Source organism: Nanorana parkeri, unplaced genomic scaffold, assembly GCF_000935625.1.
Source record: "Nanorana parkeri isolate BGI_ZX_2015 unplaced genomic scaffold, ASM93562v1 scaffold369, whole genome shotgun sequence".
NCBI classification, from domain to species: Eukaryota; Metazoa; Chordata; class Amphibia; order Anura; family Dicroglossidae; genus Nanorana; species Nanorana parkeri.
In genome coordinates, this window is record NW_017306637.1 from 616,984 (window position 1) to 632,369 (window position 15,386).

The 15,386-nt window shown below is 41.0% G+C and overlaps 1 protein-coding gene across 1 annotated transcript in view; it reads right to left on the reverse strand.

Moving 5' to 3' along the window:
* Positions 1-2,231: 2,231 nt before the first annotated feature.
* CPLX3 (complexin 3) overlaps positions 2,232-15,386 on the reverse strand; it is a 19,674-nt gene continuing 6,519 nt past the window's right edge. Inside the window, exons 2-3 of the mRNA XM_018558947.1 lie at positions 4,845-4,932; positions 2,232-2,910 (exon numbers count right to left, since the gene is read on the reverse strand). Of these exons, the coding sequence (XP_018414449.1) occupies positions 2,686-2,910; positions 4,845-4,932 (313 nt within the window). The 3' untranslated portion in view covers positions 2,232-2,685. The remainder of the gene's footprint in view (positions 2,911-4,844; positions 4,933-15,386) is intronic.

The following is a 15,386-nucleotide window of genomic DNA, read 5'->3' on the forward strand; positions in this document are numbered from 1 at the left end:
ACAGACCTTGGTACAAAGTCAGTAACGTCAAATTCTTACCGGAAAAAAGCATTCATGTGTATCTAAAAATATAATATTGCAGCTTACCAGACCTTAGATGTGGTGGCTGCATTCGTTTTCTTTATTTCGGGGCTTTTCAGGTAATCCTGGCAGTAACACTTTATGTCCTTGGATGGCTACGCTTACTCCTCCACTTTATCTATGGAAGGATGACACACAGGCAGGACTTCAAACATGCCTGCCTTTGTTAATCTCCATTATGAGGTGGGGAGATTACTTTATGGTGGAAAGATAAGGTTGCTTTTGCTCTCTGTTCAGCTCACAGGGAGTGACAGGGGCACTGCACCGCTGGCACGAGCAACAGGCATTTGTTTAAAATGTTCTTATTCAAAAATAAAAGAAAACTAATGCAGCCATCCCATCTAAGGACTGGCAATCTGCAGTGTATTACGTTTCTGTTCTTGGATTTAGTTATCCTTTAAGATGTTTTAGTATTTAGGGTAACCCGTTATGAAAAATTAATGAATAGATGTTATTTGAGGTGAAATTACAGAACACACTTTTTTCCAAAGTGGTATTTTAATAACAAGTTAGAAATTCAGTTGCTAATAGTAACTACCAGTACAAATACTTAGAGTTGTAATCAGAACAGCCTTCCAGCTACACAGGGAGTCACACCACATTGCTGAGACACAGGAGAAGGTTGACTCACCTAGGACATGGCTTCTCAGAAATGAACACCTGTGTGACAATGGCTACGGCTAAGGCCCAGTTTGGGGGCTGAAACATGCAAGCATTTCTTTGTTAGCTGCTTTTATGCCTTCTTACAAAGAAAGTATTGAATGGACGGATCCCCTTACAAGTGCCGGTTTTTACCTATTGCTTAGTAAAGGCTCTCTTGCGGAAGCATTTACCAGGCACCAAGGTTCCAGCAGTGAGATTGGAGACGAGGTTAGAGCTGCTCTATGTTTAATGACCTGTGTGAGAAGGCTCTGATGGAAAGTGCCATTCCCTGAATCTTAGGTCACATACTAGCTCTATGGTAGGAGTGGGCAACTCTGGCCCTCCAGATGTTTTGGAACTACAAGTCCCTTGTTGCATTGCAAGACTGACAGTTACAGGCAAGACTCCCAGAGTCAGTCATGTTGGGATTTGTAGCTAAAGCACAGATGGAGGGTCGGAGTAGTCCACCCCTGCTCTATGGTTAGAGAATCTGGACCTATTCAATGGGTCACTGTACTGGAACTAGTATGCTTCACAGGAATCCGGGAATAGTTGCTTCTGTCAGAGCCTGCTAACGCAGGTGTTTTTCTCCGTTACAGAGTCTTTTAACCTCCTCAAGTAACATTAAAATCACTATTTGTACTGGGAAAACATCAACCGTTGTAATGGTGCAAGCTCCTTTGGGGTACCTATCCTCCTCATCCTCTACACTGCAGAGACAGATCTATCGTTTGGAATATATGTCTACCTGGTCTTTACATCATACCATTATAAGGCAATAATCACCCCCTTGCAGCCTGTACATGCTTTCTCCAGTGACTTGTATGGTGACTCGTCTCCCATTGTGTATTACATTGGGTTTCTTTGATCGAGTTGTGCAAAGTGCAGTAACCCATAGAAAATGTTCAGTTTCCAGTTTTAGCATTATGGAAAAGATGAACTTCGGTTGCCATGGGTTGCAGCTTATTGCAAAAAGTCTTTGCTCTACACATCAAACAAGCATGCAAATGTACCAATGTATTGCTTGTTGTAAAAAGTAATACAAAAATATTCAGTATTTTAAGAGCCCATATCGTGTAATACCAGATATTTGTATTACTATCACCTGCCTCTTTTTATATACAGTTACTGCCATTAAAATTCAAGCTTTCTTTCTCCACATTACTTAATGGAAACCTGTAGGAGAGAAATATAATGGCTGCCATTGCTGACCTCCCCTACTAAAATGGCCAATTGCCTGGTTCATATTTTCATATAGACTTACAAAACTGTAACACCGATGCAGATTAGGTATTCTAACTTCACTGCATGATTGTCTAAGCTCAATGACTAAGAAAGTGCTAAAGTCACTGGAACAGCATGATAGGCAACTAGCTTTTTCTAAACGTTGTCCGTAATGGCAGCCTATATATTTTTCTCACACAGGTCTCATTTAACCTTACACATCATAGGTTTTTTTTAAACATCTTCAGCTCTTCTGAGAACCAGTTTGCACAGTTTCAAAGGACGCCAGAGCAGGTACAGTATAACAGAAAAGCTGCACATCTAATTTTAAGTCGTAACAAAAGATTGGTTGGTTTCAAGAGCTGTAAGACGCATACATAACACAACACAACTTTGTGTTTTGGTGATTGTCATTTTTCATATCTGAAACAAAGGAAGAGCAGACTGCAACATAGGGAAATTTACAGGTCACAAAAGTTATCGTTTGCATATGTACAATCAGATATCTAAACCTTTCCCTGGAAGATCTTGGATGTTTGTCTGAAAAACAGGCCCTTCCCATTTAATCCAAGAAGTGTTGTATCTTAAAATATAGGGGCTGTGCATATGTTACAGAGTTGTGTTGTCTCCGAAGGATAATTATAATTTGTGACCAGTGCTGGATGTCTAGACTCGGAGCTGGAGCGGCACGTTTTAGCAACCCGCTGGACATCAAATCATTTGGGACTTTAAAATAAGTCACATGACTGAGCACTTTTCAGCTGACTGTTTCAGGTCATCCAAAGTTGATTGAGCTTTTCCTTTAATTGAGTCCAAGTCAATATTCTGGATGTTGCTGAGCTGTCCAATGACAGATGATTTCCCCTCCTCTTCTTCAGTATCCTCTTCGATCATTTTTGCCAACTCCTTGGGCAGCTCCACATCACCTCCAGCTAGCTGAATCTGAGTTTCATCAACGTCATTCTGTGTAGAGAGAAGAACAAATGTAAACGGAAGCAATATTTATCCATTGGCTGGAGCCTGTAATAAGATAAGAGGCGTTCACATGTTTGCAGTGTTCACATCAAATATAAACATTTGTAGGAATATTGCATTTCTGCGTCATCACTGACTTTATCCAAAATCTTATTATTGCATGCTCTTGTTGATAGAGAATGACAGTGAATATATTACAAGCAGTGTTTATGGAATATTTGTTTTAAACCATAGGAGTCCATGTCAGTTTGTATTTTACTTGAAGAAAACATCAAAAATTACAAACATATTAAAGCCCAATTGAACTTTTAATTTAAATCCGCTAAATATATTCTAGGTTCATATGAACAAAAGGTGTTCAAAGTCTAACAGTTTGTTTCTTCAGAGAACAGCCTAGGCAGAGGCAGAAATAATGCTGTAGAGAAGGACCACCGCTCTGTGTGGAAACAGTGGTCTCTCTTCAGAGGTCCTATATGCCCCCTGTTGAATCTAGAGCTAGAACTCTAATCAGCAGGGAGCATGAGCTTTAGTGATTGAAGAGCTCTAACTCTGACAAAGCAAGGGGTGTGTTGGACTTTTGCAGAAAGACCATTGGTTACACACAAAGAGCAAGGGTCCTTCTCTACAGCAAGTTGGCAGGGGACAGGCTTTTCTACTCAGTCTGTGGCTGCTTTCTAATAAAAAATCAACTATGAGACTTTACACACCTTTAGTTTTGATGCACCTGGGTTGTATTTATCTCATATAGACTGAAAGTTCCATTGGCTTTAAAGTAACATACAAACTGTGACTAGTGCCATCAAAAACTTTGCTTACCTGCTAAAGAAGAAGTACAGATTAAAGAAGAACTCAGGGCAGAAATTGTTATTAACCCCGCATTGGAAGGGTCAACTGATAATTTTTGCCTAGGGTAAAAAAAAGTTAAACTCACCCAATCCTCTGAGCTAGCAGCGCTCCCTGCAGCCTGTCTCCTCCGCAGCAGCAATGTATGTCCCTCAGCGTTCTCACTGTATTGGACGTGTTGACTTGAGGATTCCAAGACAACTACAGAGGAGGGGGAGAGATGCTCCAGGGACCGATCTAAGGATCTGGTTAGTATAACTTTTTTTTATTTACCCTAGACAAAAATGAGCAGTTAACCCTTGCAGTGTGGCGGTAGACCCACTGCTAGTGTTAATAACATTTCTTCCCGAAGTTCTTTAAAGGCAAACAGTAAAATTAAACTTTAATATTTTGTATAGCATAGGAAAGATTAAAACTTTATTTAGATTTCTACTACTCTCTGTATGGCCCTTATGGAGATTTATCATCACTTCCTGCCCCAGTGGCAGTGGTCGTGATGAATAATTCCCACCCATACAGTGAAGACACAAGCAATAAAAACTTCTAATGGTTCTAGCCATTCCCCAGGGCATGGTGGCATATGTTGGAATTGTTCACGTGCGCTAACTTTAGCCTCTACAGAGTCAGACGTTTTAACCGTCATTAAGAAAAAGCAAAGGAAGAGCATTTTTGGAGTGTAAACCTGCTGAGCTGTAGAAAAAAATATTTCTTATTGTGTAATACAGAAAGGTTGGGGTCCTGTAAGGAGTGGGTTGTCAAACATTGGCATGGTATTCTCATGTAGGGACAATTTAGGACAGAACTTGGGTGGACTGGGTTGGTCTTGATGTGTACAGTTTTTAAAAGTTGAGGTATGGAAAAGATATATACTGTATGAGACACTTGTTTCATCTGATCTGTATGGAGCACTAATTTGTATGATGATGCTACATTTCATGATCCCACCCCTACAAAAAATATGTGATTTTACCTTTGGTAGTTGGTAGAGGTTTTATCATATTGGGAGGTATTCAATGTACGTATGAGAATCATGTTTCCTCTGTCATTTTTTCCGATCCTGCCTACAAATGTGACTTTACCTTTGGTAGTCGGTACTTGTCTCTAAAGTGAGTCCGCAGTGTGGCTCTTTCAGCTTTGCGTTGGGTGTATACAGCATCCCGCTCCATTCTGCATAAAGCAAATCACATTACAGTCATGCTTACATCACATAATATAGCCCATGAAAAGGTTAGTGATAATACCTTAGGTTTATATATTACTGAGTCCACTAAGAAAATCTCAATAGCTAGCTAATTTAAAATCATATAAAGCTAAAACCATCCAATGAGCAATTAGATATTTTTCGTGATCAGGACAATGCCTTTTGTCAGACCTGCACACAGGACTTGCATAACATTTAAAGCTGAAGTTTAGTGTACACATAGAATACTTTCACTTGTTCCTTCCTCCCTCTGAACAACATGCAATTAAAATTATTTAATCAACTTATTTTGCTTTTCAATAAATACTCGTTTTGAGACCCAGTGATCTCATCACTGAGTCTATCTACCGCTCTTTGATCCAAGTATGGTGTAAGGGACGGACGCGCTCTTTTTAAATAGAGTTACATGGAGGAACACATCTACAGGATCCCTTTAGATGTGTCTGCTTTCTCCCTGCTGGCCACTGGGTCCTGCAGACTTTAGCTGTCATGCCAATTGGTTTACTGGTTGTAGGCAGGTCTAAAGGGATGCTTTGGATGCGTTCTTTCACATAAAGCTCGGGAACAAAATGATTCATGGCAGAGAAAGCTAATAGCTTTGAGCGAGGAGAAGTGATTCATAAATGCTGAAGGTCTTTCAGACAGGAAATAAGGTTGGTCTCAAGATAGCTGTAACTTAAAAGGACGATTTCCTGAGAAACGGTAATATACAGGGGTACAAGTACTCCTAATAACGAGATGACTCAGGGATCTATACACACACACACACACACACAATAGGTTGGACTTGATGGACATGTGTCTTTATTCAACCTCAAATACTATGTAACTACTGTATGTAAATTGTGGAGATGCAAGTTAGCAGGGAATTGGGAGTAATCCATTTGTACACTGGAGAGGACTTGCTAGAAGTGTGGAAAAAAAGGTAAGGCTGGAGTTTAACTTTAAAGTGTATGTCAGGGCAAAAAAAAAAAAAAAACATGCAGTGCACCTCTGCAATACATGCACATTTCCCCATGTAGTATACTTTTAAAGACTGTGTAAGTACAGAAAAATACCTGTTAGTCTGCCAGAAATGCACTCGGCTCCAAAATCCTGTTTCTGGCTGCCAATACACAGCTTTTGTTATGGACTGAGGGGTGTTCCCCTATCCTATTCTTAACAACACAGACACTAATCATTCTGTAGATGAACTAGGCGGGCTAATTACTCTCCCTGAGAAAACACTGGATGTGTGTGCAAGACCCAGGACTCTGAATTTATAACATGATCAACTGGTATTTTTTTGTACTTATCGAACAGATACACGAGAAGTTCGTTATTAGGGTTTAGATGACACTCTAATCCAATGGTACAGAGGTTTGTTTTTTTTAAATTAAGTGGCTACATTAGGAAAATATTGTTACTGATTGTATTTTTAATCTGTACAACTGTGCTGGACCACCACGTGGCAGGAGATGCACTCATAATGCGATCAGTTGAATGCAGATAGTGGCCGGGTTTTCTGCAGTAAAACAGGACACTTTAGACGGAGCCAATCAGGATCAAAAGGATCCATCTGCATATCTCCATTTTGCGGTATTGCTTGTGTTACCCCAGTGCACATTAATGAACCAACTCAACAGACCTCTTATGCACATGCTTTATAGCGCCCCACAATGCAGGGTAATGTGTTGTATTGCACTGCCCTGCATTGGGAAAAATGCATGTCTGTTGTTTTGTCTGTTCTGGTACACTGGCAGCCCATTCATCTGAATGGGCTGCCTTTTATGCACTGCACGGTGACGTGACAATACCACACATTAATGTGTATAAGATAGCACAACGCACCAGCATGGCAAATTGTAAGTGGGCCCTAGAGCATGGGCTCTCAACCTGTGGGTCGTGCCCCAAAAGTGGGTCGCAACCCCCTGTTGAGTGGGTCACCGTGTACCTTCTGCTGCGCTAGGTGAAAGGCTTCTCAGCCTCCTCCTGGAGCAGCAGTTCTCCCGCCGGCTGCCAGATGTCACTGCCTGGAAAGAACTAAATAGAACTGTGCCAGAACTCCTGTATTGGGGGTGACAGCTGTCACCTCCAAATGCTACCACACATTGGCTTGTTAGTTCCTGTGTGATAGCTATAAAGTTAAGTGAAAAAATAAAAAAATTAAATAAAATTGCTAAAAAGTTTTAAAAAAAATAAGATACAAAAAATAATTTAAAAAGTGATAAAAAGGAAACAATAATAAAATGAAATTTATCAAAAATAAAAAAGTAAAAGATAAGATAAACGAAAATGTAAAAAATATTTTTAATAATAATTAGTAGTAGTATACTAGTATAGGTATCGGTGCCGATACCAAGTACTTGGGCTCGGTGAAAATACTTTCCTCCAATACCGGAACGTCATCTCAGAGGGGCTCTCATGTCATGAACAGCCGCCCGACTTTTTGATAATCGGGGCACACAGAATGGGTATCAGTATTTGGTATGGGCGAGTACCAAAAAAAAGAATATCAGTACTCGATACCGAAAAACCAGTATCGGTGCATCCCTAATTATAATTATGAGAAAAAACATTTCCGTTGGGGGTCACCACAACTTGGCAAATGTTACCAAGGAGTTTCCGGCCCTAGAAAGGTTGAGAACCACTGCCCTACCTAGAGTAAACATTTCAGAAGGGAAACATAGAGGCTATCATTGCTTACCTCTCATTCTGCACATATTTGAACAAGTATGCAGATAAGGAGTTCTAACTTCACTCTGACTTTCCTGAGAATACACTTGTTTCAAATCAGCACTGAATCCAGAAGATCACAATAACAGCCAAGTAATCAGCAGTTTATCTGGAAGGCACGTATGTCAGGTTGATTCACACAATCTTTTATTAGCATTGCTGAGTCAGAAACCATCTAATCGAAATAACGTGATAATGTTCACACTTTAAGTACCCTAATGACTTCTTGCTCTTCTGAAACTTGCTATATCTATTACTTTTATTAGCCTTCCACTTATTAATGCCTGGGGGAAAACTGGAAGAATGTCCTTTTAGATCTCTTCCCTGTCTATACAGTGTAGTTTTAAATGTACAGATTGTAGGGGTATTAGTGCACTAGCAATAAATTATAACCCAGTTAGGACTGTCCACCTCCCATTCCATAGCCCACTCTTCTTACCTGACTTTCCTACTAAAGAATGTTGTAATAATTATGTGAAAGTGTTTGTGTGTTTGTGTGTACTGTTTGGACTGACTGGAAGGGAACGCCCCAAAATCTTGTCCTGAAATGTAACTTTTAGTGCACATAAAAGAGAATCACGGGCAGCACTCAACAGTGTTCATCCAAAGAGTCAAACACCTGCTAAGAAAACTTAAGCTGGCCACACGCGGCTAGATTTTGTATGTGCTTTCTCTCCACTTTCCTGCAGAGTGCAACTTGTCACTTGATCACTTTTTCTTTAAATAGCCAGCTTAATTGTGGTCACACTTTTTCAGCATCTGGTTTAGGTTAGCCTGAACATCTGGTATCTCCTAGACACGGAGCTATAGTAATGGGTGCTGATGTAGGACTCTTTGACGTCCATATTTGGTGTACTTTGTACATTACTATAATGGACTCTGGCTTTATCAAATTGTGTTTCTTTTCTGTCGGTAAGTATTTTAAAGCAAATTCCAACACTTTACTAGCTTTTCAAATTGCAAGTTTCCCAGTATAGTGAGTTGTTGGCATAAAGGAAACCTGTACTGAGAGAAATATGATGGGCGTCATTTTAGACTCCTGTAAATACTGGCCAATTGGTTGTTTGTTACTTTCCTAGGCACTGGACCAGGACAAGCGTAGCCAGTAAAGCAAGGGTAAACACAAAACTGATGTGCACACTTGTTCCAGGCCAGTGACTCAAAGTATTGGAATTATTCGATCAGAAGAGAGCCAGGTGACCAGAATTTTCCTAAAAGAGATCCCCAATATCAGCTTACATACAGTATTTCTCAGAGCAGAATTCTATAGGCAACATCTTTCAGAATATACTCATTTTCATAAGAGTAAACTAGACCAGCCTTTCTCATCCAGGGTGCCTTCTGGTCCCCTCAGGGGGACCTCGAAATATTGTGATGGTAGGACTGTCATGCGTAAGGGGGCTTCTGATGTGAAGGGAAACGTTTATTGTAAAAATTGGGGAATCTGATATGAAAGGGGGCTTTGATATACAGGAGGGACTCTGATTTGAAAGAGGGCCTTCTGATATGAAGAGGGCTCAAGATGTGAAGGGGGCATCCGATGTGAAGGGGGCTACTGATGTCAAGAAGATTTCTGATGTGAAAGGGGGGCTCTGATGTGAAGGGGGTTCCTGAATAAAAGAGGGGACTTTAATGTGAAGTGTAAGAAATCCACTTTTTGCGTGGGGTCCCCCCCCCTAAAATCCATTGTATTTTAGACTGGGGTACCTTAAGATTTTGTATACTTTTAGAGAGTGCCACCTTTTTTTAAAACCGGTGGAGAAATCATTAACTAGACTGACTGGGAAAGGCTACTGATATTTTTTATCATAGATGAATGATACTTTTTTTTTGTTTGTAACATTATGGCATGGATTAATATAACAGATTTCCTCTGCTTAGTTGGGAAATGCCTAAGATTATAATTCTGTTTTTTTTCCCTGAACCCTGTCAGTATATATTCTTTAATCCGAGTCTTCTTTACCCCACTAATTTAATATACCATGTGTGCAGAGCGTGCTAGGAAAAGCTCCTTAGGAGGCAGTACAACTAAAAGCAATAATGTTAAGAGAAGGATTACGCACATAGCAAAAGACATTTTAATCTTTTATTTTTAGCCTATTTATTATGCTATCTGACAGCAGCCTCATAATTTATGGTTCTTCTTCATCATTATCCGATGTGTAATGTGGCAGAGTTCAATCCATAATGTAACTAATTTTATTTTGTTGCCTTACCAACAAATGCTGTTTTGCTGCACCTTTATGTGCTGCCGCCTACTCAATATTCCCAGCCTTCTGTAAGCTTGGTCTGTCCTCCAGTTCATCATTTCACATCCGCTCATTAATCTGGATCTAGATGCCACAGTCTGCTCAGTGGATTGCAGAAGGGGGTACGGTTTTTATTCTAGCCGTGTATGAAAAGTATCCTCTATCATCTGTACCCAGTATTATGTCTGCTTTAATCCTTACTACCATGATTATTGTCATCAAGCCAAAACGGACCTGACCTTTTTCTAAGCACATGACAACCATACAAGTCAGGCAAAAATTGAGTCATTATTTGACTCTGAGAAATATCCTTTTAATTCCAGTATTCAGCACCAGGGATCAGACCCCTCTCCTTGCTGGTCTCTGTCCTCACACTGGCTAGACCATGCCGCCTATCTCTGTTCACATTGAAGTGCTAATCCCATCTATGTATCTCCAGGATAGGGTGGAGAAGTCATTTAGGGGCTATGAGTTCAGCTTAGGAACTTTGTTCTTTGAAAATGCCCTAGTTTTATAAGAGCAATAACAGCTCTGCCTGCTCTTCTATAAACAGGGATGCCCAGCTCATCTGTTTATCTTTATGCAGATGGAATTGCCAGATGCTGCTGGGACCACACATGACCAAATCATAGACTTATCCTGATAAAATTAGTGCTCTGGAATCCCATGGCAGCTGGACACATGACCGAATGACAGTATTTAGTCACCTGATCTCAGCTAATGGGGTCTGGAAATGGAAAGGCAGATCCAGCCAATCAACATTACTCAAAAAGCCCCTTCAGCTGCCATGTTGTGACCAAATGCTGGCATGTGATCAAGTGCAATCCCCCAAAAAACAGACCAGGATAGCTATGTATATCAGCCTTTGTCAGTCTTTTTTTATGGGCCTAGCACAATTGTTACCAAATGTTTAATGTAAAATATGTCTATATGTCCACTTTAAAGCTCACCATACAACTTACAATCTCAATGTGCAATCTCTATTCAATCTCATTTAGATAGATCTAAATGAGATTGAATAGTGATTGCGCATTGAGATTGTATTCGTTTGAAGCCATCCACTCAAGTTCTATGTAGTCAGGTAGGTTCTTTTTGGTAGAATCTAAAAACGATTGCTCAATCAGATTAAATGGTGTATGGCCAGCTTAAAGTGGAAGTAAATATATATTTGTTTTAAATGCCAATTGGCAGGCTTTTTATGGCAGCAGAGATTATGTGAGTCTCTGCTGCCATAAAAGCCTCCTTCTACCAGTCAACATTTTTTTTATTTCTGTAGACTAAGCAGTCCATGTGCAGCTCAGTGCACAGACACAGCATGCCGGGAAGAGGTAACTCCTATGCGCATGTTCCAGAATTGTATCATCGTGGCCTGGCCAATCAAGCGGCTGAAGACTGGAAACCCAGTACAATACTGGGATGAAGATGGAAGTGGTGGTGAGGGAGGAGTGCAGTGTTAGAGTGGATGACTTTGGTAGGTACGTTTGCCACAATGTGCTAAAATGCTTTGCATACTAACGCATTATGACTAAAAGATCTGGGGGTTTTTGTTTTTTGTCACTTTTCTTCCACTTTAAGAGATAATCAACTCACATCAAGAGTCCTTGTATTCAAAAAAGTGACGGTTAGTCGGTTAGACGGTTAGTCCAAAAAGATTTACAAATTATAGTCAAATGGCTTAAATAAAGCTCCATGTTAAACCTTTTTGAATTGAGCCTATTTAATTATTTATGTACTTATTGCTCTTGCTTATTATAGTGGAAAGTATGTTAATTTCATTGAAGATAGCAACATACTCATACTGTAGCAACTTAAATTCATTAGGCTTTTTGTATGATCAATTCTCTGATAACATCATTTCAAAAATGAACATTTATTATGACATTGCCCAAAATAGCTTCTACCAGAAATACAACCTCAAAGGAAGCACTATAAGCCTAATAAGTAGCACACCAGCTGTAGTACCTTGTCAATAGTTACTTTTCCTGTCATTTATGTTTATGTGTTTATACCTTCTGGCATTACAGAGTTCTGTTTTGTCCTAATGGCAAAATTCCAACTAAAACTGATTTTTCACTTTTGAGTCGGCATTGGCATGCTAAATCAGACAGTAACAACTTATATCTCTCCGAGACTCCAATTTCACTGCAGTGGAAATGTGTGATTCGTACAGCCTAGAACCTAGGAATTCTTGTATATGTAGGTTACTACCGAAATTCCTGTGGGATACAGAAATAAAACAAATAATACAACTTGTATTACCACGGTCAATAGGATCTTCCATTTTAAGTTGGGTTGACCTATAATGGTTATATATCATTACTCTGACCACACTTGCTGAACTATTTTCTAGCATTTACTGTACTTTATGCTTTTGGTTGTTATTACTACATGCTACCTCATGCATTCACTCATCAGTACTAGTGATACTCCAGTCAACTGGTGGGTGGGTGAGTGAGTGTGTGTAGACCTCAACCACAGCATTACACATAATGACAAAAGCTTCGGCATGTGGGTTTTGGAAGTATTGGCATCTTCAAACTGTAGCTGTGTTGTCCACACATTTCAGGCTGCAGCTCTATCTTGGATACAGTACTACAATACTATCTCCATAAGCTGCATCTGAACCCATTAAAGGTATTGCTGCCCTTGTTCTGTCCACATTCATTAGATGCTTGACTTTTACTGTAATAGCTTATATTGGTTTACATTAGCACTACATCTGATGACTGCTTACAATAACAATGCTCATCCTCTGAGCTTTTTTTTTTAAAGTGTAGCTCAAAGCAACAATTAAAATCATTCAGATATTTGCCAATGCTATCATGTACCATTGACACTCTTTATGTGTAAATGTCCTATATCCAGGCTGAGATAGGGCTGAGCAGCACTGCAACTCTTCCCATTCATTCTGTGTTATGACCCCTTTCCTCAGATGTTTAATGCTTTTCAGTGCATCTGGTAGATCAGCACTCGTGAATCTAGGATGTGAATCATTTCAAAATGATCAAAGATGCTCATATTATAAGTGCAATGACTATGGACGTAGTTGGGAATCCTTGGCCTTCAAAATACCTGCTGCAGGAACAGGTGTTTTACACTGTGGGGATTCTTGTGTACTGTAACTTGAGCATTGCCAGTATTAAATACAGAAGCCATGGATACAGCGTGCCACTAAAATGGGTTTCCAAGACAAATGTTTGACTGGAGTGTATATTCAACCAAGAGGAACCAGAATAAACCTTCCATGAAACTGATTGCTCTACTTTTTTTATCTGCACCCTGTGAATTGCCAGAAAAGCAAGACGTGCTCAATTTGACTTAATCCTACCACTGAATGATTATAAATAACCAGACCTTTTTCCTTTTAATCTGGATACATTGGGGAGGGGGGACACTTACAATTTCTGTCATTTTTGTGCTGCCAACAGGAAGGATTTTCTTTACTTTTGTATCTTAGTGACATTGGTCACTGAAACAGGAACTGAAGGAAAATTGATGCACTGACACATACAGCAATTAAAAAACACTTTTTTTCAGGTGCCAACATGGCAGCATACATCTAGCATGCTGCCATGAATTGGTGCCAAGAAAGAAAAAATTACAGGTAAGTATGGCACAATTTTCTGTTTTGTCTATGGATGGAAGATGATGAAAACAGATGCCGATACTAGAAATATAGTGCTTGGCTGAAACTATCCAACTCCGTTTAGTAGGGTATGCTGTGATTTACTGCTGCCCAATAGCTATGAGCATCATTGGCTAAATCTGATGCGGAACATTGCCTTGTCTACAAATAAGTTGCCATGTTGAGCATATAGTGATGTTGGTGGTGAAATAGAATAAAACATAAGCTATTGATGATTTAATAATATGCTAAATAATACAGGGGTTAGGCGGAAATTGCCCAGTTCCCCCTCCAACGAGAAAATAGTCTCTACCTCCGCCCCTCTGACTGAGAGAGCCACCGGCCGCACAGAACAAGCAGCGGGTGCACAGGTTCTAATCAGGTCCCACGACGTCACTGACTCCAGGGGAAAATAGCTGCGGAATTTGAAGTACCTCTTGCTGTGAGCTGGTGGGAGGCAAAAGTACAGCGGCCTGCAGGCACACTATGGGGCAGCGCTGGGGCCTCGGCCAGGAGGAACGAGCAGCAGCCACTTGATTTCAGAATCCACCACCTCTCCCTGCTGCATGTGTTCCCACCATGAGGACAGTCAAACAAGGTATGAGCCCAGAGCTTGTTTTTCTGCTGTGGGCCAGTGCGGGCTTTTTGGTGGCCAGCGAGGGCTTTCAGGTGGTCAGTTGGCCAGTATGGGTATTGAAAAAAAATCTTGCACCAGGGCCCTTTGTTCCTTAGGTCCTCCACTGACTGCCGGTGTTCTGATCTCCAATGACGATCTCCAATTCCGTTACTTCCGGCCGGTTCCCAGCAGCACCGGTCCAGCAGCGGATGAGGTGTAGGAGGCCAGACCCCAGCAGCAGGTAAGAGGAGCTGGGGTGGAGGTACAGGGACCCTGACCAGCCCACCTGAGACCCTGCAGAGCCAACCATAGGGAGTCTCAGATGGGCTGTGCAGGATCTATGGTCACTCTCAGATGGACTGTGTGGCATCTCAGGTATGTGTGGGGTCTCAGGTGGGCTTGGCGGGGTTTCAGGTGGGTCCTGAGCCCAGTGCGTACCTAAGTCTAGAGTCCAGTCGTTCCTAACTCCAGAGGCCAGTACGTTGCAAAGTCCTGAGTCCAATTCATATACAGTTCTGCATTGCTGTATAACATACTGCTGGGATTTGTAGTACAGCCGATGCCATCCTGCATTAGAGCATAAGCTCCTCTGTACAGAGATTGATGTGGCTGGCTCAGTGTTCTCTGTACATCTCTGCAGTATATGTCAGAGCTATATCAATGTATAATAATAATAGTAGTGTGAGACTGTGGGGGTAAGCTCCTCTGGTGCAGAGACTGTTGGGGGACAGTGTTTTTGCTGTTGGTAATAAGTGCAGTACAGCACTTAGTAGGTTCCCAGCCCATCTTCCCTATAACTTGGTACCTTCCTGTACATGCAGGAAAGGGAATTATCAGGAGGCGGAACTTGGTCTGTTGCGGCCTTTACCAAAGAGCGATCAGGGAGTGGAGCAGAGTCGCTTGAGTAGTAAGGTAGGTGTTTTAGCAGCCTGATGATGGTGGGCCCGCACCCAGCCTGCATAGAGCCCGCAGCCCACCTGAGAGCCCACACAGCCCATCTAGCCCACCTGGGAGCCTATACAGGCTTAGATATGTAGTGGATAGATGAGGGGTTAGTATGTTAGTACATGTTACTACAATAACAAGGTATAATTGCATGCCGCATTACTCTCATATTTCTAATCTTATTTATATATACTTATTTAGTTTTTTTTCAGTGGTATGATTTAGTGGTGAAATTCATTAGTGCCCCCCCAGGTTTGACTGGGGTATCTG